At 41.3% G+C, this 25,618-nt stretch overlaps 1 protein-coding gene across 2 annotated transcripts in view; it reads left to right on the top strand.

Annotated features, from left to right (window-relative positions):
- The window catches only part of nbas (NBAS subunit of NRZ tethering complex), a 161,012-nt gene extending 135,741 nt beyond the window's left edge, over positions 1 to 25,271 (top strand). Inside the window, exons 49-53 of one of the 2 annotated variants that reach the window (XM_061811916.1) lie at positions 7,008 to 7,147; positions 12,694 to 12,841; positions 15,104 to 15,229; positions 24,757 to 25,042; positions 25,121 to 25,271. In XM_061811916.1, the coding sequence (XP_061667900.1) occupies positions 7,008 to 7,147; positions 12,694 to 12,841; positions 15,104 to 15,229; positions 24,757 to 25,035 (693 nt within the window). In that variant the 3' untranslated portion in view covers positions 25,036 to 25,042; positions 25,121 to 25,271. The remainder of the gene's footprint in view (positions 1 to 7,007; positions 7,148 to 12,693; positions 12,842 to 15,103; positions 15,230 to 24,756; positions 25,043 to 25,120) is intronic. The other variant, XM_061811915.1, reaches the window with a different exon arrangement.
- The last annotated feature ends 347 nt before the right edge of the window (positions 25,272 to 25,618 follow it).

Here is a 25,618-nt window from a genome sequence, read left to right as displayed (position 1 = left end):
CTGTGTGAACTTAAATGATGACTACACCACCCGCCTTCTTTCTTACTTATCTAGGTACTGTAATTTCCGGCCTATAAGCTGCGACTTTTTTTCACACGCTTTCAACCCTGCGGCTTTTGCGGTGATGCGGCTAATTTGTGCATTTTTTTTAACGGCCGCAAGGGGCCACTCGAGTGGGAAAGGTAAGAGTGAGACCGGTGGAATGTATGTGTAGAGGAAGTGATTTTTACACGTTTTTTTTTAACTGGCCCTGTTAGCGCCACCCTAGCGTTAGCACCGCACTAGCGTGTTGCTGCTGTGTTACTCCCGCGTCTCAGTGACTTTGGTATGGTTTTTTTTTAACTGGCCCTGTTAGTGCTGTGCTACAGTGTTGTTACCGTACAGAGGTTGTGCACGTAACGTCACCATTTTAACGCCATATTGTCGGTCAAAAAGAGCTGCTCGACAGTCTGTGGGACATTGAACTGGAGCAGAATATACACAATGCCTGAGACTTGTTGTGGTGTTGGTTGTTACAACAGACGAGACAGATATTCAAAGAGATCATTCTTTGGAATACCAGCTGAAAAGACCAGAAAAGATGGGTGGATTTCAGCTATTAAACGTGATGGATGGGGCCCAACCAAATACACACGACTGTGTAGCGATCACTTCATTTCAGGTAGGACGTATTCTTCTCAATCTCAAATTCCCAAGAAGTATTCATAATGCCAAATTGGGTCATTTGAGAACAATGCGTTAAAAAAAAAAAAAAGACAGGGAGTCATCTCCAACATACACGGAAGTGTGTTACGTCCACATGTTAAACCTCTCCCCGACAGGCGTTTTTTTTTTCTTTTTTTAATATGTATTGTTCTCAAATGAGTCCAATGCCTATTTAAAAAAAAGAAAATAAACTGCTGGGATAGTCTGCCGCCCCCCTATGCGGAAGCGTGTTGCAGCCACACGTTAACCTACGGAAACATTACTGTGACCGACGTTTTTTTGGTTTTAACAGCCCTGTTCGTGCTAACGTGTTGCTGCTATGTTTAACTAAAATAAGGGATTAAAACTTTGAAAACTCTTTCTGTGTGCCGTATTTCTTTGTAAATATCTCGTGTTTCAACATGGGTTTCAATGTGGGCACTTGCGGCTTTTACACAGGTGTGGCTTATGTATGTACCAAATGGTATTTCCTGTACAAATGTACCGGCTGAGTCTTATAATCAGGTGCGCTCTGTTGGCCGGAAATTACAGTACTTACCCACTGAATTTAAAAAAAAAAAAAAAAAAAAAATGCCAACCAATCTCCATGCTCACCTAACTACCCCCGCCCGCTATGCCGTGGCTGAAATATCTTCATCTAAGTCTCAGGCTGTCCAAAATTGTCATGTGTACTTTTGTGGATGTTAATATTTGTCATTTGTAATCCAACTGTTTACTGCCACCAACCAATATATTCAAGTCACTGGAGGGTCTCACCCAGCTTGAAGTTCAAGGCTCTCCGTAACTCTAATGATGCCAGTTAATGGTGGCATTGTGTTGTTTAAACATAAAGAATCGCACACTTTTAAGTAGAAGATAAAGATTGGCCATTGAATCTCAGCTTGTCATATAAATTATGAGGGTGAGAAATGCCAACGCATTGCAATCTCACAAGTTTAGGTATCTCACACTCCAACAGACTGTGCAGCATATGTATAGTATAAACAATGTGTCATGATTGGTAGTAGAACGTGTGTGACATCGTAGTGAGAAAAGATCTACTGTACTTATGGAGTGAATAAGGAACGCAATGTAAAAAAAGCCACTGAGGCCCACCTCACGCCATGCGGGTGAGTCAGCATTGCTCATAGTGTATTTCTTAGTAATATATCTGAATAAAGGATCATTGGTCTTAGTTTTGCTCTTTTCTAATTTGAGGTTATTCCATAAAAGACTTGTTTTTTGGTGAAACCCACATTCTTTTGCTGATTAGTAAAGAATGGAAAGCAAGAAACAAACTTTTGTAGTGAAAGAAAAGAGATCTTTCTTTTGCTATACATTGTCACAAAACACAGTATTCTATGGGGCTCAAAAGATCAGTCAAAATCCTCTAAAACAGCTGCCAGTGAATAATTTAATCACATATTGAAGCCTCAGAGCCGTGCAAGGCAACACTGTGGCACATATTCATTTTCCCAGAATGAAGTCACTTTGTGAACTATTAAATGGCGCCCAAAGCCAACGTTTAAGACAACTATAATTAATGACTGCGCTCACATCCTCTGCCGCTTTCACTTCTGTGCCCATTCAAGTTTCCCGTTCTCATTTTTGTGTCTAATTAATAGCTTTTGCAAGATTGGCGTACTCTCGATTGATAGAAAAGAATCAGGACACCTGGCCGTTATGCGCACCGGAAGTGAAAACCAATCATTTGGATGATTTATGTACTGTATTTCAATCGACCACGACTCCATCTCTTTTGCTATCATTTTCAGTTCAATGGACTTTCTGTGCTGTTTTGTATGGAATGTTTCTGATGGAAGCTGCCAAGGTAACAGACCACTAGTCACAATAGTCCCTGCTCAGATTATGTTTTTCTCCAGAATGTTCATCAAGACGACTTTTTTTCTGGTCCCTTTACACAAGTACCCGTTCTGCCATCATTTTTTTCATTGGAAGAAGGGCTGGAAGAATTTATAGTAGAAGAAGCCATTCAAATTTATTTTTTTGCACTTATTCAGTTTTTAATATTTTCCTCAATTTCATGGTACCTTGACTTAAAATGTATGCAACTCAATTCACTCATATTTCAAATTTATTTTCCCTTGAAATTGAAATACCAGGAATCCGTTCCTGCCCACCCAAAAAACACTAAAAATTTTACACCCTTAATTTATTGCTTTTCCAAATTGACTGCATACCCCTCCTCATACTGTTCAGTGAAAATAGTATTGGCTCCCTTCTCAAAATCTTCTATTTTTGCATAGTTTCCCCATGTTATTGCAAAAGATGTAAATCCATCCATTTTCTGAGCCACTTATCCTCTCCAGGGTTGCGGAAGTTCCCACTATCTTCGGCCAGGAGGCGGGGTACGCCACGAAACAAACAACCATTCCCACTCACATCCACACCTAAGGGCAATTTAGAGTTTTCAATGAATGCATGTTTTTTGGGATGTGGGAGGAAACCAGAGTGCCTGGAGAAAACCCACGCAGGCACGGGGAGAATATGCAAACCCCACACAGGTACAGCCGGGATTTTAACCCCAGCCCTCACAACTGTGAGAATCACTTGCACCACCATACCACAGATATGTAAATTTTAGACAAATATAACCCAAGTGAACTCAAAATGTTGTTTTTAATTGATTTCATTGCATAAAAAGTACCTTTGTTTCGGCTTGTCCCGTTAGGGGTCACCAGATTGAAAGGCTCATATTTGTACCTCAAAAAAGTATTCAGTTACATTGCCCTGTGTAGGGAAGAAAAAATATTCCACTTGTTAAATTATGAATTCATTGTGGCTCATCATAATTTGTAGATTATTTTCACTGACCACACTCAAGCCTGATTACCTGCAAATCTGGTCAATGAAGAAATCACTTAAACAGAACCTGTCTGACAAAAGATCTAAAAAAAGCAGCACAAAAATGACCCAGACAAATTCAAGTAGAGTCAAGAAGTAAAGTAATTGACATCTTATCGGTCTGGAAAGCCTTACAAAGCCATTTCTAAGACTTTAGGCTTCCAGCAAACCATAGGGCAGGGGTGTCAAAGTCATTTTTGTAGTGGGCCACATTGTACTTGCGGTTTCCCTCAAAGGGCCATTATGGCTGTGAAACGATAAAAATCTTTCACCGCCTCATCATATTTACACATGAAATCTATGAACTAGTGTTGGAATCAGAAATCAAGGGTAGTGGGTTTTTTCCAACTATTGTTGTTTGGCAACACAAAAATGCTTGTAATATCTCAACATTAACATTCATGATATGACAATTTTAAATTGTGGTATAGATTTGAACCAAAAAATCATGGAAGTTGATACACATGATTTGCCTCCGCGGACCACAAAAAAAAAACACGCGGCGGGCCGGGTCTGGCCCCCCGATCCTTGAGTTCAACACCTGTGCCATTGGGAGCTCTATTAACCTCAAATGAAGATATTATGGAACAGGGGTGAATCTTCCAAGGAGTTGCCAGCCTACAGAAATTATGCGAAGGGAACAGCAATGACTTATCCAGGAGATGACAAAGGAACTTAAGACAACTAAAGAACTGCCCTTGCCTCAGTTAAGGTTAGCGTTCGTGACACAACAATCAGGAATAGACATGGGCATAAATGGCATCTCTGGCAGAGTTCAAGACCACTGCTGACCAAAAAGAACCTAAAGGCTCATTCGACTTTTAAATGTAGCACATCATTTCAGAAAAGAACATCATACCAACAGTCGGACATGGTGGCAGTAGTGTGTGATGGTCCTGGGATGTTTAACTCCTTCAGGACCTGAACAACTTGCTGTGATTGAAGGAATCATGAATCCTGTTCTTTATGGCCCCGTCACACCATGACGTTCTGGTCAGCGTTCTATAGCGTTTGAGGAAACGTTGGTAGTCGCCCATGGTCGCCGGGATAGCGCCAGAAGAGCGTTGTTTGAACGCTAGTGAACGTAAATGATCGCTGGGAATCGGCAAAGGAAAACGCCGGTCCAGAAAAAAAGTTTTGAACATGCACAAAAGTTCTCACCGAGACCAGACCAACACGCTATTCTGTCGTTATTTACCCGTTTAGTCACACGCTCAACACGCTCGCCTAACATTGACAAATCGCTCGTCGCGCGCCAGTGACACGTTAGTACACGCTAATGGTTTTTAGGGCTATCTTATTTGGTCGCTGTTACACGCTTCTCGTGCGTTAGACACACGTTAGTCATGTGTTAGACACACGTTAATCACACGCCAGATGTGTCATCCGCGTTTGAGAACGTTGAAAAATAGAACGATGGAAATGTTCAGAGAACGTTGACCAAAACGTCATGGTGTGACGGGGCCGTTAACAAAACCTTGAAGGAGGATATTCAGCCATCAGTTCTTCTTGGGTTCTGCGGCAGGATATCCAAAACACACCAGCAAACTTCCGAATGTCTTAAAAATGCAGACTGAATGTTTTGGCATGGCTTAGTCAAAGTCCAAGTGTGAATTATATTTAAATGCAGAAGGGTGACCTTAAAAAGTCAATTCATGCTCGACAGCCCTCCACTTCTGCTGAATTAAAGCAATTCTGAGTGTGCCAAAATAGCCCCGCAGAAATGTGAAAGACTCATTGGCAGTTATAGAAAACGCTTGATTTCATTTGTCGCTGCTGAGGGTGGCCCAAGCGAGTATTAGGTTTTAGAGGCCATATGCTTTCACACAGGGCCAGGTAATTCCGGATAGATTTTTTTTTCGCTTAATAAATGGAATTGTCATTTATTTCCTTGGTTTATATTAGTCTATGTTTGTTTGATGATTTTACAGGTCAAATAACAAAGATGTTATGGGGTCACTTAAAATTCACATTTGCATTAAGTACTGAAGACAGTCATGAAAAGTACTGCGTGGGTCTTTTTTTTTTTTTTAACTCCTCTCCAGTACATAGTAACCATAATAGAGCGGTAGGTATAGTTGAAAACAGAAGTTTACATACACTGTGCAAAAACACACTTCATTTTTTGTCTCACTGTCTGAAGTCAAATCAGACTAAACCTGTTTCAGGTCAGTCAGGATCACCAATATTATTTAATTTTGTTTAATGCCACAATAATGAGCGAGAGAGAGGATTTCTGAGAGGTTTTTATATTATTTTCTTCCAGGTCAAAAGTTTACATACAAAAAAAAGGGCTATTTTGCACAGTGTATGTGAACTTCTTCACGGTATATACATGGAAATCCTTACCACTCGTCTGCGCCACTTCACTGTGGCGCCGGGATTTAGTTCTCTTTTTGAGGATTGAGGTCCAGGTGGCTGTAGGAAAAATAGTTGGCACCGCTGCTGGTTTGACCCTCTGGCTCCAAATCTAATGCCTTCTTTTTCTTAACATGGCGGTTCGAAGTAATCAGGATAGTTTGGAATGGTTGCTAGGCACACAGAGGTGACCACATTTCTTCCCCTGGTCATGTATTCCTTTTTCCACTAGGAAAAAATCTATTTCTACAACCTAACGCCACACAATACACGATTGGGACGCTGTTCAATCATACACTATACAACGACAGGTATACACAGTATAGCTTGTGTATATCTGCTAGATGATCGCTTCAAAAAAGGCAGATGTGTTTTGTAAATAGGTTCCAGAGTTAAGAAACATTTTTAAAACTTTGTCCTCTGACCTTTAAACAATAAAATTCTGAAATTATGCAAAAAAAAAAAAATCCAAGAATTTGAGAAGGGTAGCAATACTTTTTCACGCCGTGTATACTACTAAGGCAAAGCCACAAAAATGTAATTCAGACAATAAAAGCATGACATTTTCCCTCGTGGAGGCAGCAGTTCATGTATGTATAATGTACAGTAAGTACATAAATAAGAAATGCTTTTTATAAGGTAATGCTGTTAGCTTATGCATATCTGTACATCCCCAAAAAAAACTCAATGCAGCTCTGCTTACTGTTTGGCTTTGACATGATAGACTTACGCATCCTATTTCCTTTATTGCTCAAATGATTTAGTTTGCTTCTACTTTTCACTTCCCTGTGTATCTGGCATTTTGACACATTACCCAATGCAAATAACCAAATAACTCCCTCATTGATATTCCATTCAGTTGTAAAGTTGGTGTTACCTAACGGTCAAGTAGACCTTGCTGTTTGTTGGTGTTGCAGAATTATTTGGTTTCTTTGGAATGAACAAAAGGGCTGTAAACATCACCCATCTCCTACTTAAAATACTGCCCTTTCGTCCCTTCCAAGGAAACTCAATAATTCGTAGATCTGCCTCCTTCTTGTTCACATGGTTTATTGAAAGCGCATCATGTGACCCGTTCTCCTCTGTGGTGCTCCCCCCAGGTGCAGATGGAGGATGTGGAGAGCGAGGAGAAGCGCTACAGCCTCTTCCTGGAGCTTTTGGAGGCAGCGCGCCAGTGGGAGGACTTGCAGACGCTTGTCTTGCTCTTGCAAGCTTGGCCGCCTATGATGCAAGATGAAGTGTAAGTCAAGTCCATTTCTACTTCAGTCATAAAGGAAGGAACGTCCCCTGTTGCAAATTGTGAAAAATAACCAAGTAATCCATGGTTGCTCCAAAAATGTTTACAATTGACTGTATTTTTTTTAAACTGTAGCTTGTCTCTCTTGAGATGTATCACTGAAAGGTTAGGGGACAAAGATTTAAAAAAAAAAAAAATAATCATCACGCTACAGCCCATTTACAAAAAACATCTGCCTTTTGAAATAATTATATACAGGTACACACCATTTAAATCAAGAAATGTTGATGCTGAATGCACCTTCTGCTTTTTGCATTCTGTGCCTTGTGGTCTTTGTGTCTTTTCGGTGGTTTGACGTCACACAAGCCAAGCATCCTCTTCATTCGGCGTTGTGCGCTACTTTTCCATTTTTTTTGTTCCCGTCCTTGTATGTTTGTTATGAATATATAATACGTACTTTATAGTCGCGCTAAAAAATATTGGCACTCTCAGTTTCCGACAAACGGATCGGCTCAAACATGTTTAGTTGGGTGCTCTTGTACGTTGAAAACCTCCTCCTAATATTGCAACACATTACTCGCCATTGCGTGTTGTGTAGCACGCTGTATTTGTCAATTGCAATTTCGCTTCTGGTAGCCCTTGTGGTGGAAAGAGTAACCACACCACATGATCTTGACCTTCAGGCATGTTCGGGGAAGACTCAATCTGAATACCAAATGAAGCCAAGGAAGTCCCAAATTCTTATTCAGACCGATTACATTGATGTTCACTGCATGACAGGTCTGTGCGACACTTCTTAGAATTGAACTTGAATGACTTGAAAAGTCTTGCCCGTTTATATTTGAAAATCTATTTTTAAGGACATTTGTATTGCTCCCATATCAAACCTATCTGCTGTTTTTACAATGCTGTTGTGGAAACTGATCCAATGAGTCAGCTCCATAAACAGCTTTTATGTAGGGCATTTAACCGCATTTCAGATGTAAATTGAGACATAATTGTTAGTCGGCCTCTTTTTGTGATACTGGCTTTTGGTTTTTCCTCATCCCTTAAGTCATTCAAATGAATTTCAGACAAGGTAATGTTTGTACTGTGGCAAAAGGAAGCTTCAATCTTCCCTCTGATGCGTCTTCACTCATTGTCCCTCGGAACACTAAACCCAGAATGAGCTGGGAGGCTTTAACGTCACACTGTGAAGCTCTTCCATCACTCATGACTCAGCTCTCAATCTTGGCTGCGATGCGAGAGTTTGTGCATGCTGGGGAGATCTACTCTTAGCTCCTCAGGATGCGCCCGTCTTTTTTTTTTTTTTTCTGGAGCGTTGCATCTTCTTAAGCGCTCACACGTGTTAGTTGCGATTCTTCCCCTGACAAATCCTCCCTTGTAGATCCCAGGAAATAATTTTGTGGTGTCTCACGAATCCTAAAGAGAAGGCGAATGCAAGTTCTATCGAGTCAGCAATTTGCCTTAAAAACATGCAACTACAGTGGTACCTTGATTTACAAGTAGAGCTCACCTGATAAGTCACAATTAATCAAGATGGTTATAACGTTTTAACGATAAATTGACATCGGTCAATGTGTACAGTGAAGAAAATAAGTATTTGAACACCCTGCTATATTGCAAGTTCTCCCACTTGGAAATCATGGAGGGGTCTGAAATTTTCATCGTAGGTGCATGTCATCTGTGAGAGAGATGATCTAAAGAGAAAAATCCAGATCAAAGAATCACAATGTATGATTTTTTTAATGATTTATTTGTGTGATACAGCTGCAAGTAAGTATTTGATCACCTGTCTATTAGCTAGAATTCTGACCCTCAAAGACCTGTTAGTCCGCGTTTAAAAGCCCACCTCCACCCCATGTATTATCCTGAATCAGATGCACCTGTGTGAGGTCGTTAGCCGCATAAAGACACCTGTCCACCCCATGCAATCAGTAAGACTCAAACTTGTAACATGGCCAAGACCAAAGAGCCGTCCAGACACCAGAGACAAAATTGTACAAGTCCACACGGCTGGAAAGGGCTACAGAGAAATTGCCAAGCAGCTTGGTGAAAAAAGGTCCACTGGTGGAGTAATCATTAGAAAATGGAAGAAGCTAAACATGAGAGTCAATCTCAATCAGAGTGGAGCTCCATGCAAGATATCACCTCGTCGGGTCTCAGTGATCCTTAGAAAGGTGAGGAATCAGCCCAGGACTACACGACAGGACTTGGTCAATAACCTGAAAAGAGCTGGGACCACCGTTTCCAAGGTGACTGTTGGTAATACAATAAGACATCATGGTTTGAAATCATGCATGGCACAGAGGGTTCCCCTGCTTAAACCAGCACACGTCAAGGCCCGTCTTAAGTTTGTCAATGTCCATTGGGATCATACAGAGGAGTCATGTGAGAAAGTTTTGTGGTCAAATGAGACCAAAATTGAACTGGTCATAATTCCACAAACCGTGTTTGGAGGAAGACGAATGATGAGTTTCATCCCAAGAACACCGACCGTCCTTACTATGAAGCACGGGGGCAGTAGCATCATGCTTTGGGGTTGTTTTTCTGCACATGGGACAGGACGACTGAACTGTATTCAGGAGAGGATGACCGTGGCCATGTGTTGTGAGATTTTGGCGAACAACGTCTTTCCCTCAGTCAGAACATTGAAGATGGGTCATGGCTGGGTCTTTCAACATGACAATGACCCGAAGCACAAAGCCAGGAAAACCAAGGAGTGGCTCCGTAAGAAGCATATCAAGGTTCTGCCGTTGCCTAGCCAGTCTCCAGACCTAAACCCAATAGAAAATCTTTGGAGGGAGCTGAAACTCTGTGTTTCTCAGCGACAGCCCAGAAACCCGTCTGATCTAGAGAAGATCTGTGTGTAGGAGTGGGCCAAAATCCCTCCTGCAGTGCGTGAAAACCTGGTGAACAACTACTGTAAACGTTTCACCACTGGAATTGCAAACAAAGGGTACCAAATATTAACATTGGTTTTCTCAGGTGTTCAAATACTTATTTGCAGATGTATCAGACATCGTGATTTCTGGATTTTTCTTTATAGATTATCTCTCTCACAGTGGGCATGCACCTACAATGAAAATTTCAGACCCCTCCATAATTTCTAAGTGGGAGAACTTGCAATACAGCAGGGTGTTCCAATACTTTTTTTCTTCACCGTAACTGATGTTAACTTTTTTGTCACATGGAGATCATGTCACGCTGCTCCTGTGTGCCTTAGCTAACCAATACTTTATGCACTCTTGTCCTAATATAATGAATGCTGCTTAATACATTTTTGGATCCACCTTTAGTCCCTGATCCCTGATAAAATATAATAGCGCCTTACTCACACTCCACAGGCATTTATGGAAATCTGTTTGTTAGACTTTATATTGTCCTGCTCAGAAAAAAAAAAAACAGCAATCAAAATAACAGAACATCTTTGCCGTAGGTAATCATCTCTGTTCGCCCTGCTTAATTAGGACTAATTTTGCCACTGTAATGTGACATTAGGTTTGAAATTATTTCACGACACAGTACCGAGCATTTATCAGCACCGCCAACGCTATCTGCCTGTCGAGACGTGTTTAAGCGGGCATAAGCTGTACCAATCACACAAATGACTTAGCCAGTGTTGATCAGTGACATCTTTACAGGGACTCAAAATGCAATTTGATCCCCATCTAACTTATGTAATAATGCCTAGTGTCCTATCATGCTAACGTTGCTGTTAACGAACTGTCGGGTTCTAGTTGTACTAATGATAATGCTGAAAAGTTGGATCTGAATTGTAACCCTATATACTACCTACCTCTCTCTATTTGCATTTTTAGGGATACCTGATTAAGGTACAGTGTTGCTCATATGTCTTATAGTTTATTTATTTATTTAACTAACTAAATATCCAAGGAAGTCATGTTTCTTTAAAGGTTATTGGCCTCGGCGTATGCTAATGGTTGACTTAATGGAGGAACAAATAGTGGTTGAGCATCTCAAGGGGCAGCGTGGTGGGGGACTAGTGAGAGCATCTCCCTCACAGTTTTGAGGACCGGGGTGCGTCCCCACCTGTGTGGAGTTTGCATGTTCTTCCTGTGCCTGGGTGGGTTTTCTCAGGGGACTCCGGTTTCCTTCCACATTTCAATTCCACATTAATTGGAGACTCTAAATCGGCCACAGTTGTGGATGTGAGTGCGAATTGTGTTTTGTTTCTATGTGCCCTGCGATTAGCTGGAAACCAGTTTATGGTGTACCCCGCCTCTTACTCGAGGATAGCTGGGATGAGCTCCAGCACTCCTGCGACCCTGTGATGATAATAGGCTCAGAAAATATATGGATGGCATCTAAAGGAGATCATTTGATGGTTACTTCGCCTAATACAGACAAGATCCAATCGACAAGGTCATTAGGTTCAATACAAGACCTAGATCGAAACATTCTGGGTTTGCAAAAAAGACAATGATGATCTTTTGTTTTTTGGGGGGGTCAGCTGGCAGATAGGGAGCTGCAGAGTTGTAATGGTTGGTCAGTCGGCAGATCTTGGATAATGAGACTTAAGGCCTCTTTCTACTTGTGCGTCCGGCGACCGCGCAACAAGAATGGCGACCGTGGAATAGTGTCTGCTTGAACAAATGGACCTAAAACCTTTGTGACCATTGGAGGTGCTCGGTCTCAGCAAATGGCAATGACCTATGGGGTCCCTCAAGGGTCAGTTCTTGGACCTCTCCTGTTCAGCCTGTATATGCTACCCTTGGGTCAAATTCTTAAAAATTTTGATTACCATGGCTATGCAGATGACACACAGTTTTATTTAGCAGTGCCTCCGGATGACTACAGTTCAATTGAGGTATTGTGCCAGTGTCTTAATCAGATAAATAACTGGATGAGCCAAAATTTTCTTCAACTAAATCACAACAAAACTGAGGCCATTGATTTTGGCAATAAAGAAAAGAGAATTGCTGTTAGTAAGCACCTGGACTCTATCTTTAAAAACCAAACACCAAGTCCGAAACCTTAGTGTTCTGATTGATTGCGACCTGACTTTCAACAATCATATCAAATCAATCACAAAAACTGCCTTCTACCATCTGAAAACAATATCTACAGTCAAGTCTTGAATGTGTCAAGCAGAGCAGGAAAATCTAATCCATGCATTTATATCAAGTAGACTTGACTACTGTAATGGTCTTCTGACTGGACTCCCCAAAAAGAGTATTAAAGAGCTGCAGCAAATGCCTTTAATCATGTAAAGCACCTTCTGTATGAAATACGCTATACAAATAAATTTGCCTTTCCCAGCCTTGCCTAAAAGACTAAATGATATGTTTAATTATGCCACAAAATCAATCAAGAAAGCAGCAACGTAGGTGGTATATAGAGGCGAGAGTAACCGTGAGTACATCATCACTGCCTGTGACCAAAAGAGACCAATCACGAGAGATGTGCTCCATGGCTTTTTGATCCAAAAATGTATTATTGAATCTCTGTAGCTTGTGTGTGTGTAATAATGTGATGCTGTTGTAACTCAGCAGATGATGATGCCTCCTCTTGCTTCCTGTCTCCAGAGCCATGTCTGAACGTAACCCCTGGGTTCTCCTGACTTCAGCCATGCTGACCCACTGCCAGGGCCCAGAGGTGGAGGTGGACGTGGGTCAGCAGGTTGTGACCACGGTGCGATCCCTGTACAACTCTAAGCACAAGCTCCCAGCGCAGGTAAAACTACATTGAGTACATAATTTGTTTGTTGTTGTTGTTGGCCAGTTGTTGCGAGGCAGAATCCGTGCAGCTAATGAAAATGTGTATATTCCAGCCACACCTACCAGCGTTTGAATGGAAAGAACATTAATTTCCCCCCCAAAACATCACTCGGACTATCATAACCATTTATTCATATCCAGTTTTGTAACCAAATCACTACTCTCTAACAAATATGAAATAAACATGTTATATGTTCCCTGCAATTGCTTGGCAACCAGTTCAGGGTCTACCCTGCCTCCTGTCTGAAGATAGCTGGGATAGGCCCCACCACTACCGCAAACCCTATGAGGATAAGTGGTTTGGATAATGGATGGATGATAGATGGATGAGCAGTGTAGCTTTTCAGTGTACACACACTTATCTTGGGAATACGTTGTTGACAAATTGAGCACACGTATCTGTTGCTGCAAGCAGCAGCTGCCTCCACCAAGCCAAAAACGTGATTAGTGACTCGTCGATGTCACACTGTAAACCTCATTGTGGAGTAGTAAATGTGATGAATCATAAAGTCGACAAGTCTATATTACCCCCAGCAGGTAAAAGCTACGTGTGACGCACTTCCTTGTATTCAGCACCACCTGTCTCATAATTTATGAGGTGTGTAACCCTCAACATTTTGTTACCATCGGCTCATTGCCTTTTTTTTTTTTTTTGTGAACTACTGTAGGAGCTATTGGTGACGTATTGGTGCACGTGACGTACCCACTAATGCTATTCACGGGCTGCTGAATCTTATGCCTTTCCATCCATCTAGCGCCATTTGACTGTGATATTCGTTTAGCGCTAATGCTATTCATCTCGAATAGGCGAAAGTCTGCTGAGCGGCTGTCTGGTATTAGCATTGGAAGGGTTGGTGGGTGTAGCGAGAACGGTGTTTGGGCGGGTGGGGGCGGCCGGGGAGGTTATTCTGTTCTGCTTTAATTTGAATGCGGTGGAATGAAACCAGCAGAGCAGAGGAGTCAGATTGCATTGTAATGGCGATATATTACTAGCGGCGGCGGCACACTGTGTGCTCGGGCGCACTGGAGACCTTCTTAAAAGCATTACATACCTCAGAGCACTTTTCTTATACCGGCCTTTTGATTAAATTTCTCTTACGTTGGTCGTATTTTTATACAACCCAAACCTGTTATTAGATTATTTCTTTGAGGGAATATAATTATACCTGTGCCATTATCGGGGGAATTGCAGTAGTCAGGTGGTTGGATACCTAATTTCCGAGATGGGAAGCTTTGTATGTAGAGAACTAATTACAGAGACAGGTGGGTAGGTGGGAAGGTAGTTAGCTCGTTAATTTGATACGTAAGTAGGCAGTAGCGGCCGTTCGTTTGGTACTTGGGTTTCATGGAGGACTTACTGAATCTAACTCCTGATACCACCTCTGTCATGTCATAATTGTAGAAACTACTGTAGAAAAACACAGCATGCACCTTTGATCTGGAACAGTTCTGAATATGTCTTGTAAAATGACAAATACTGTACACAGAACAGATGAAATAATCACCAGCGATAATGATCACTAACTCATTAATGTGTGCAGATCCCTACAGTTATGTATTGTGAGTTGGAATTAGCTATAAGTAGTTTTACTCTGATTAACTAATGGGTAGGCGGGTAACTAACTAACTAGATAGAAAGGTAGATAATTAGCTATGTAGCTAGCTAGCTAATAGTCAAAGTGAGAAGTTAGCTTGCTAAATATTTACTATAAGTAGATAGGCTTGTAGGTAGGTAATCTCAATATCTAATCTCAATATTTATCTCATAAAATGTCAAAAACAACAAAATATATCACTGCTGATTATTAAATCTACTAATATGTGCAGATCCCTAAAGATGTTTTTTGCTAGTCAAAATTGACTGTAAAAGGTTCTCTGATAGTTTCCACGTAGATAGTTAGGTAGTTAACTAATTAGATAGAAGGTAGATTATTAGCTAGCTAGCTAACTCATAGTTTGGTTGGTAGTTAACTGCTAATTTTGTAGGTCAATTGGTAATAGCTTATCTATGAAGGTAACAAAACTGGCAGTTAGCAAAGTTATTTTGTAGGTAGATGGCTGGTGTTGCATCACTATAAACATTTTTGTTCAGCCCTGTTTGTTTCAGTCTTCATTTCATTTTGTCTGTTATCAATGACAATATATTTTGGAATGTAAAACATCGGGTTCCCTCCATTAAGTAACCTGCTTCCACTCTCCCTCCGTCTGCGTCGTCCAGTGCATCCGACTTGTGTCCGAGCTGCTGCAGCCCAGCCTCCAGCAGCCCGCGCTCAAGCTGATGGCCGAGAGCGGCGACGCCGAGCTGCTACAGTTAACTTTGAATCAAGTCAACGGCATGACCAGAGTGAGTACCACTCAAAACATGACACACGGGATTTGGCACAGTTCTCTTTGGATCACATTCAAATCTGGTTGAAGTACAAGTATTTGAGAGAGCTTTTTGATTTTTTTGAGGGGACTAATTGGGGACATGGAGCGTTTTTGAAGGACAGCCACTATTTTAAGGAATTTTGTGACATACTGTGATTGATTATAATTGACCAGAAGCTGCAGCAATCCAAAAATGTCTCTGAGGGAGGCGATTCATTTTCCTGATTGGACTTTATGGAACACCAAGTGGATTGGAATGGTAGCTCCTATTTTTAGAAGGATATCAAAAATTGGAAGCTACAATCTGCAAAAATAAAAAATAAAAATAAAGAACCCTTTGAGGGAGGCATGGAGTCTCTTCAAGGGGTTTTTAAGAGTATCTCAAGAATACACCAGCACTTTCAACTTACCCCAAAATGATTTGATGGAGGTATTTGACTAATTGGTACTCCATGTCGATTTGGGACCGGGGGCCTGTTTTTGGGAGTACATCAACAATTAAACACATTGGGGGTTCCTACCACCCAAAACAAATTGAGGGACCTGTTAATAATTTCATTTTTCAAGTTGACAAGTTTGGGCTTGAAGTTTATTTAGGTATTAAAGACAAAAATGGAAATTGCAAAAAAAAAGATGCTTTGGGGGATCTGTTGGTTTGTTTGTTTTTTTTTTTTTGTTTTTTTTTTGTGGCTGAATTGTGGTACAGTGTTGAATTGGACATTATTTTTTGGAGTACATGAGTAACTATAGAAGATATCGGACACAACCGTAAGTTGCAACTAACCAAAGATGTCTTTCAAGGAGGCAGTCCATTTTCATAAGCGGACTAATTAGAGCACATCATGTATTCAGCTAATTGGTGTTGGCAATCTTCAAGGGGCATCCACTGTCTTTAGGAATTATGATATGTCATACTCTATAGACTAGAACCAACAAAAATATTTATTCTCATTGGACTCTACAGTCGTACACAGTACCTGAGCTGCATTCATGCACTCGACGCCTACTTTACTGTGTCAGATAAGCAGCTAATCAGTGCAGCCTCTGCGTGCCACTTGGCTGTTTCCTGATCTGATAAACAGTCATTACCAAGCGGGGCCACTCAGACCCTCCTTTTGTGCAGGGGATATGATAAAATCAAGGCCAACGCACACTTTCAAGGTGCGGAAATCTTTTTTAACTTTGAAACCACGATGTACTCCTGGATCATTGCATCTTAGACGGGCGTGCGCGTGTGCGTGCTTGAGCCCCTCTGATGTGTGTGCACATATATGCGTGCATTTTGAGCATGCAGAGCTAAATGGGAAAAGCTGACAGGAAACTGCCTTGAAGAAGGACACAGCACTACCTCAACAGAATAGAGTAGGGCCGAGATTTTATTTTAAAAAATGTATTTAATATTATTGTAAGCCACTTTAACATTCAATCAATTTCAAGTGTTAAAGGTCGATGCTGAATAGTAAAATTGACTAAATATTTCAACAGCTAGTTGCTGCATCTGGTCAGCTCCTGCTTAATGTATTTTTCTTTCGACTCATTGGCGCAGCATGTGGCTAATTGGCCTTGTACGGGTTGGTCCTCGTGTGAACACTTGCGTGTTTCTGATCATGAGGTTAGTTTACGTACGTGTCATACAGCAAATATTCCCGCTACAGTCATTGCCGCCGGCATGCTCAACTTTTCCAATTAGGCGTCACCTTAATGGTTTTTTTTTTGTTTTTTTTTCCCCCACCATAACAAGTAAAGTGAATTAGTGAAGACTTTGGTAAATGTCATTCTTAATTCACCTGCCGTTTCCGATCTGCATAAACAAGCCCCGGGGTTTCATTCGCAACAACACGCCCCACTTCCGCACGACGCCGCTCACACTGATTGGCAGCCCTTATCTCGCCGCCGAGCGCGACGGTCGCCGTCTGCGTCCTGTTGTGCCAATAACCGCCTGATTTATTTTCTTTACAAAAGCGATACCCCCGAGATCGAGCTTATACCAAGTTTAATTCTTGGAGATTAGCGTGTCATTAAAAAGGTGTTGTGCAAAAAGTCTCTCGACACGCTGATTAAATGAGAGGCACTGGTGAGACACTGTTTCTGGCTGAGTAGGTAAATAAAGAACAAAAGAGTCATGACAGGAGATAAAGAAAGTACAACTATTACTTTGTGGACCTGCAGGAAGTGAAAATGGGTTGTTCACAAACTGCTGGGAATGGAGTGCACTTATGTGGCCCTTTATCTATCATCCAGTGCCCAAAGTGCTTTACAGAGGCTAATATTCACCCAGTCAGACTCAAATTCATACACTAATGGGTGGCACCTACCATGCAAGGCGCTGCCAGGACCACTGCGAGTAATTTAGGGTTCAATATTCTGCCCAAGGACGCTTTGACAGCAGGCAGTCGAACCAGCAACCTTTGGGTCCCTCATTTTAATGCTAATTATTCTTTTTTGTGGCACTTCATTTCTCTACACATTTTTCCGTCTAACACAGGGGTGTCAAACTCGTTTCTGTAGCGGGCCATGTTATAGTTCGAGGGCCGTTTTGACTGTGAAACAATAAAAATGTTTAATTGTCTCATGTTTACATAATCAATTTATGAACCAGAATCCAAATCAGAAAACAAGGGTAACACAAAAATGCTCGTAATATCGCAACTTGATCATTTATGATATATGACGGTTTGGAATTTTGGTTCAGATTTTTTTTACAAGAATCATGGAAATGGAAACTGTAGATTTGGCTTCGCGGGCCACATAAAATCATGTGACGGGCCGATCTGGCTCCCGGGCCTTGAGTTTTACACCTGTGGTCTAACACATAAACATCTAACACATTATGCCATAACACTCGACACACCTCAAAAAAACAAAAACAAGAGGGGAAAAGGGCTTTTGATGCCAAAATCATAATTTATCAAATACATCTGCAAAGACTACTGCAACACATACTCTGTTTATAGTGTATACAATATGTATTACATACTCACTTTGAGTGTGAGGTTAGCGTGAGGGGCCTTAACTTGTCTGACTTCCACCATGTTGGCATTTGTCTCCATCATAATGGACACGACACACCAAAATTCACATCGTAATCTTATACTCAAAAGCTGAGCTCATCTAAAATACAAAATGACACAACGCTGCAATCTATAGGGATCTGTTTGTCATTACAGTTGTTAACAAATCTCACTGACAAGCTGGTTGAGACCCTCTTCTGCGCCTATCCATTTGAATAACATACTTAATAAATATATAAGTCGGCGGCAGTAAACATCCATTGCAGTATATGAGTTCATTTCAGCAGGGGGGAATAGGTTTGATATAGAATTATGATTGTGAAACGAATTATACTCATAAATCACGACATGATACCGCTCTATTTGACGTCATCTACGTAATGTAGACTACGTGCATCCCAACAAATGGGATTAAGTTGATCGCAAAGCTTTTCTGCTCCCAAATCCCTTCAGTAAGTATTATACATTGCATCATCCACCTGAAGAACAACAGTGTGTGATTGAGTGATTCATGCAACATTTTTTTCTCAATTTGTATTTGACAGAGCTTTATGATTATAATGATAAAAAGACGCCGGGCACATGCATTATGTATCAGCCGGCGTTCATGCGGCGGTAATTCCAATCAAGCACTTCCGTCGCGACAAGTCGGATGCGGACAGGAAACGAGAGGCGGCGGAATGGCAAACAAGTGTGTGAAATATTGACTGGGGAGTTGGCATTTGGGGAACTCTGCCCCCCCCACCCACTCCCCTTGATATCCAGGCAGCGAAGACAAACCTGAGCTTTTGTGTCACCGCGCATAGACAGCCAGGAGCTAATAACTTGAGCGGGGATTGAAAAGTGTAGGTGGGGGTCGTTTGCGGGGAGCTGTTGACTTCTGATCTCGGAAGTTTGATGTTTCTGTTTGTTCACTTAGTCACCCCACACTCCAGCTGGGAGGACACCAGATTGAAGCTCAAACGGAAACAAGCTCAATTTTTATATTTCAAAAGCAGATTAAATCAAGGGTATTCGGTAATTATTAAATGATTAAATGAAAGCGGTAGGCAAAATTGGTGAAAACTCAATTGAATGATTTGGTGCTTTATTTAGGGATGGTAAAGGAAATTTTGATTGTGACAGTTTTTTTGTTTCTGAAGGAAGCGGCCCAAAAAAACAAGTTATTTTTTAATCTGCTGCTTTTCTTTTGAATGTTGCATTTCGTAACATGTATCATTCAGTTGATTTCTTTTTTTTTTTGCCTTGAGTTGAGATAAAAGAAAATTGTACGAGCACTATATGATGGCAGTGAACTCATCTCACAACAAACAACAATTTGACAGATAGTGAACAAGTCTTCAACAAATAATTACACAATGTGTATAGAAATTAAACACTTAACTATGCTTTTATGTTCTCTGGCTTAATCCTAACTCGTAATGCAAAATGCCATAGATGAGCTAACAATTAGCATCTATTTGGCGGTGGTGTAATGATCTCAACAACAAATGTTTGCATATTTGTTGTTTACCCATGATGCTTTTCGTTTCTCACTCACTGTCACACGCTGGTGCACATTGGTAAAGTACAACTTTGTCATTACTTTGTTTGTTTTTTGCTAGTTTATTCGTCTTTCTTCACCATAGGCCCCAAGAAACTTTTGTGGAATCAAGTTGAGTGCGTGCATACGTTCGTACGTATGTTTTCTCTCAGCTGTCAGTGGTTTGCCTCCTCCTCCGTTTCCCACGATGCCTTTTGCTTATCACTCACCGTTCTCTTTGCACAATTGCCCAACGGCAAAGGTAAATGAACATAATTTTTATTATTCTTTACATCAGGCGTGCTCAAAGCGTCGAGGCAGTTTCGGTCAATCGCGATGGCGTACTGAGGCAAATAAAAAAGGACATCAGCCGTATTTTTGTTTAATTTTAGCTCACCACACATGTGCAAACAACTACAGTACAGGAAAACACGCTGTCAGTTAGTCCCTCCCCTATTTTAAGATCTCGCTTAAGAAATCTTAACAAACATGAGTATGGATTCTGCATTTGTCTTATCTGCCAGTGTAGTGAAATATGGAACAGCCTTTTCGAACTGTTTATGGAAAATACGACGCCGACATTCCGCCGAAAAGCAAGCTGAAAATGAGAAAAGTGAACCAAATAAAATCCCAATTGGCCGCACAGCAGTCACCGAAGCATCGTTTCCGGGTTCGTCACGTCACATATAAAAGAGGCATAGCTGTCTCGTTCCGATCTTTTAAAAATAAGGCAGGAATATTATCTTCAATAAAATCTCTGCAGCTGTAAAGGAGTACAGTTACACGGCGCTGTGAAGCCATGGCTGATGTGTGGAAGGACATCGGAGATTGGGAGTGTTTCTCACTGCAGATGGACGAATCCACTGACGTGAGTGACACAGCCCAGGTGTGCATTTTCATTCGTGTGGCGTTTCGTGATCATCAACGTGAACTCAGATAGTTACAAAAAATGTTGAAAGTTAATTATGTTGTGTGATATTGGCTCATGCGGTTGTTATGCAAGGCACACAAACATACATGTACACATAAAGAATCCTCAATATACTTTGAAATAAATATGTTTTGCATTTTTGTAGTGGGTAGATCTTTGTGACTTGGTCATTCTCTTTCATCATTGGTCATTCTAAAAAAAAAAAAACAAAAAAACGCCCCCCCTCCCTCGATCACAAGATGCTGGATGTCTGAGAAATAGATCTTAGGGTAAAAAAAAGTCTGAGCACCACTGCTTTACATTATGTACTTTGAATGCTTTTTTTTTTAGATGTGTGTAGATAGTCAAGGGGTTTGGAACGGATAAGTTTATTTACCGGAAAAAGCGCTTCTACTTATGAAAAATTCACATTTAAGAAACAACATCCGGAACAAATAAATTTTGTAAGTAGAGGTACCACTGTACTGTAATTCAGACCGCCTCATTGTTGACCGTGAGCCTGAGTCATGTCACGCGTTGGGTGCGGCGTTCCAGAGATGCCTTGTTGGCTTTCTGGTGGGCTCGGAATGCTGCTCCCGATCGCTGAGCCCTGAAGAAACAAAAAAAAAAAAGTGACAGGCCATCATGTCATACAAAAGATGGCAGAATTTTCAGGCTTCTCTGATATCAAGGCCACCCCCCCCACACACACACACACACACATACCCCCAGTCTCCATTTCCATGCTGTTTTGTTACATCTATTTCCACTTGGCCTGTCAATCCCACCGTCTCCAGGCTTCAAATCTTCTTTCTCTTTCCTCTCGCTCATGCACACACTCACACACACACCTCCCAGGCTATTACAGTTTGACGCGTGTGTGTGTGTGTGTGTGTGTGTGTGTCCGCGTGCGTGTGTGTGAAGCAGAGTGATGGTGTAGCAGCCTATTGCTCAAGCACCTGCTGTTTTTCCATCAGTGACCTGGAAAAGCTTCAGCGACCAATTGCAGCGTAAATTATCAAGGGAATTTGGTAGAAAATCATACAAACAGGCAAGCGCGTTTTATGGAACTAAATGAATTTAATGAGAAATCTAGTGAGGACAGGCTCGTTCTGTTGGAGCACGTGTGGGTAGTCATTATTTAAATTAGACAAACTGTGACGTCGCAAGGACACATTTTTAGAAAAAGGCCATTTTGAAATTGACTTTATGTATATCGAGTATGTTTTTCAACAGGTAGGTGTGGAAGGGGGGTCTCATCAGGCTCTTTAGTGAAATTCAGGTTTGTAAACCGCTCTTAACTCATACGTGGGCAGCGTCCCATTTTTGGTACATCATGATTTTCACTCATTATATCCTTCAGTTATGTCAAAATATTTAAGTGTTTTAATCTGAAGCCATAATTTGGTATCAGGAGAGGATAACTCACTGGTCAAAGTTGGAGTTATTTCCCTTTCCTTCCTGACCCAACATGGCTGCCTCAAGTACACATGGAGCGTCTGAAACCCGTTTCTGTTAGGTGTTTAGATAAAGCTTCTCTGACACCGGTTACCTAGGTCGGCGCGACATAGGACACCATAAACTTTGGAACATTGAAAAGCTGATGTTTTTAATTTACTTATTAACAGTGCATAACTGTAATAAACTAGTTGGATTACATCTAGACCATTTTTTTCCCTTGAAAAATATATCCTTTAATGAGCAAGGTCCTATTTCTGGGACGATCTAAGAAAACCAAAGTACCCTCTCGCGGGCAGCGTCCCATTTTTGAGTAAAGTTATCATATAACTTAACCATAAACGAAAAAGAAGTTATTTTCTTGATTGTGGCCTGTTAGGAGACTTTTATCTCAATAAGGCAAAAAATTGCCACCCTGGCTAATGACAAATAGATCCCTGTAGGTGGCGACGTTACATCGCTTTGGTTTTGAGATGAGCACAGTTTTTGAGTAGTATATAAAGATTTAGTTTAGTTTAGTTTAATTTTGTTTTGTCAAGTTGACTATAAGAGAGTCAGTCAGTCCAGTCCAGTAGAGTCCAGTCACATATGTCATGGAAAAACTGATGATGCAATTCGTGGAGTGAATATTAATGGGCAAATGGTAACAAATTCACACTCAAAAGTCACAGATAATCCAGTGTAGAACATAAGGATTGCAAAAATGGCTCACGTGCATATTTTGTATTGGTATTGTGCTTTAAAATGTAATACGGTCGTCACTTCATTTATTCTCGTCTGTTTTGGGGCGTTTTTGAATGCAACCCTCATAACAAACCAGTGTTTAATATTTAACTCTCTTTCACTTGACAGGAATGTTGACGTATCCGCAACCTTGTTTACAAATACCCCCGCAGTTGACTAAATGAAAGCCCCTGGCCACAGTTTTAGCACATCCATTATTTGTGTTTTTAAAGGCAGAATTGTTCCTGAAGAGCTGGGGGAAAAAAGAAGTTACGGGAGTGCCAGCTAGCAGTTGGGTTGCACTCGCAGACATGAGCTGGATATGTATAATTGAGCACACCTCAGCGCCAGAAATACCCCGACAGGGATGTTAGTGTGCACTTAGGCGGGAGAGGAACGCAGACGGTGAATAGGTGAGAAGGTTGGAAGCGTCATCGCAGGGCTCTGCTGGTCCATGCCCTGACGTGACGTAGTGGAGCAGAAAAGGCAATGAAAACATGACATTGGCCATTGTTTGTGCCTGTGTGAACATGTGTTTTTTTGTATTTGCTACAAGTCGCTGCACAAGCAGGAGCTTGGAAATCACTCATTTCTGGAAGCATCGCCCTTGTTTGAGTGTACCCCACCAGGGGGAACACTCGGGCTTCAATGGAACGCATAGCTTGCGTGCATATCACAGTTTATTGTTTTATTAAAATCACGTTTAGAGCAGTACAGAGGAGGGAATAGGGGCACAATGTGTGTAGTATTTATTAGGGGTGTCCCAATCCGATCTCGAAATCGCTCCGTTGTCAGTAAAATGAGGGCCGAAACAGACTGGATTGCAGCATTCCACATCTCGCTCCGGTGCTTCTATCCAGCAGTGCTCAGACGCCGTGCAAATCCCGCTTGAATAAAGTAATTTATTGACATTTCAGTTAAAGTTCACTGTAAAACTAAACACGCAAGAAAATAATTCCACCTGATGGATCAAATACATCACAGACTTTTTATTTTTGTTCACAAAATTTGCTAGCTCAAAGCTAATACACTGAATAATACCACCATGTAGTGACGGGAAAAAAAAACGAAATTGAACTTTAGGTATTTTGCAATTTGTAAGTATAATTTGCATTTATTGTATATTCAACAAGTCTTAAAATGGGGCATTCATTGATGCTGCGTCTTACAGTGCGGAAAATACGGTAATTGTTTGTCATGGTTTTCACGAATCTATAAAAATGTAGAATGTAAACAAACAAACATGACCATCACTGTTCTGTTTGACGTTGGGGTTCACAAAAAAGATATATTCCACTTTTGGATCAGAAACCAGAGTTGTTTTCTTTTCTTCTTTTCTACTGCTGCCTATGAAAGAAAAGAAGACGCTAGAAACAAATTTTCTGGTGAAAGAAGACAGTCGAGTCTTTCCTTGGGCCGTTTTGCTTTTTCTATTATCACGGAACACAATATTTTGTGGATCTTGAAAGTATAGTAAGTAATAATGCTCTAAAAAAAGCTGTCAATACTATGGGGAACTATGTTTTGGCTAACCCTTAGTGAACAAGTTAATATTTTAAACGTTAAATATCCATTGAACTCTAATCCTAAAACAGCTTCCATTTCATTTATCCATTCGATCACATTACCCCTAAAAAAATAAATATCTTGCAGATTATTTAATTGTTTTGAGAAGCACTCTGTAACTTCCACCAACAACCCAGGCTAAACGCCCCAAACATAGAAAGCTTGTCTCTCACCCGAGATGTATCATGTCAACAAACATGATTGACACCAATTACTACCCTACTTTCTCGTTTAGACGGTTCTTTAGTGTCATCGTTTCAGAAGTGATTTTAAAAAAATGTTAAAAAGTGAATTTATTTCCTGGTTCCCAGGAGACGGCAGTGTCGGTGTGTGACGGCGAACTCCTCTCTCTGCTGCTGGACGCCGAGCTCCTGGTGGGCTGCGTGTCATCGGCCGCCTACCCGCTGCTGCACGACCACCTGCTGGCGCACCAGCGGGAGGGCGGCTGGGACGTGGAGAAGGCCGCCGCCCAGTTGCTGGCGGCCGGCCACGGGGCCGAGGCGGGCTCCCTGCTGCTGGCCCACCACGGCGCCCATCCGGCGCAGTTCACCTTTAACTCGGCCCTCGCCGCCCTTAAGAAGTGGCTGTGAAGTGCGGGTAAAGTTTAACAGACATTTTCAGTGTGAGTGGAGCTAAAAAAAGGATCAATGAGGGATTTTTTTTTTTTTTTTCCAGTGTGTTAGCATCCATCAATCATGAATCAACGAGCAAGCTTTTTATGCACATGAGCTGTGTCACATTGGGTGATGAAGTCATTGGCAATTGACTGCAAAATATTATCACTTGTTTATTTTGTGTGTGTGCGTGTGTGTGTGTGTGTGTGTGTGTGTGTGTGTGTGTGTGTGGTGTGTGTGTGTGTGTGTGTGTGTGTGTTTTGGGGCGTGGGGAGGGGGTCCCACTGTTGTTTGAAACACAAGCTTGGCACCATTGTCATAATAATGTCACATTAATTCCCGCGTGAGATTTTAGCTTCAAGCTGTGTTGTACACAAGCAAACACAAACAAAAGCCAGTCATCATGGAGCGATAATCACTCCTGTTCAAGGGAGAATTTCAAAGTACAAAAAGAATGACTTGATATGAATTAAAATGTGCTCATAAAGTGTTGTAAAAATCCCTCATGTTGTGCTGTTGTAAAAATGCCTCATGTTGTGCTTTCAACACAAACCTTTAC

This window comes from Syngnathoides biaculeatus, chromosome 23, assembly GCF_019802595.1.
Source record: "Syngnathoides biaculeatus isolate LvHL_M chromosome 23, ASM1980259v1, whole genome shotgun sequence".
Lineage (NCBI taxonomy): Eukaryota > Metazoa > Chordata > Actinopteri > Syngnathiformes > Syngnathidae > Syngnathoides > Syngnathoides biaculeatus.
This window is presented reverse-complemented; position numbering and strand designations above follow the sequence as displayed.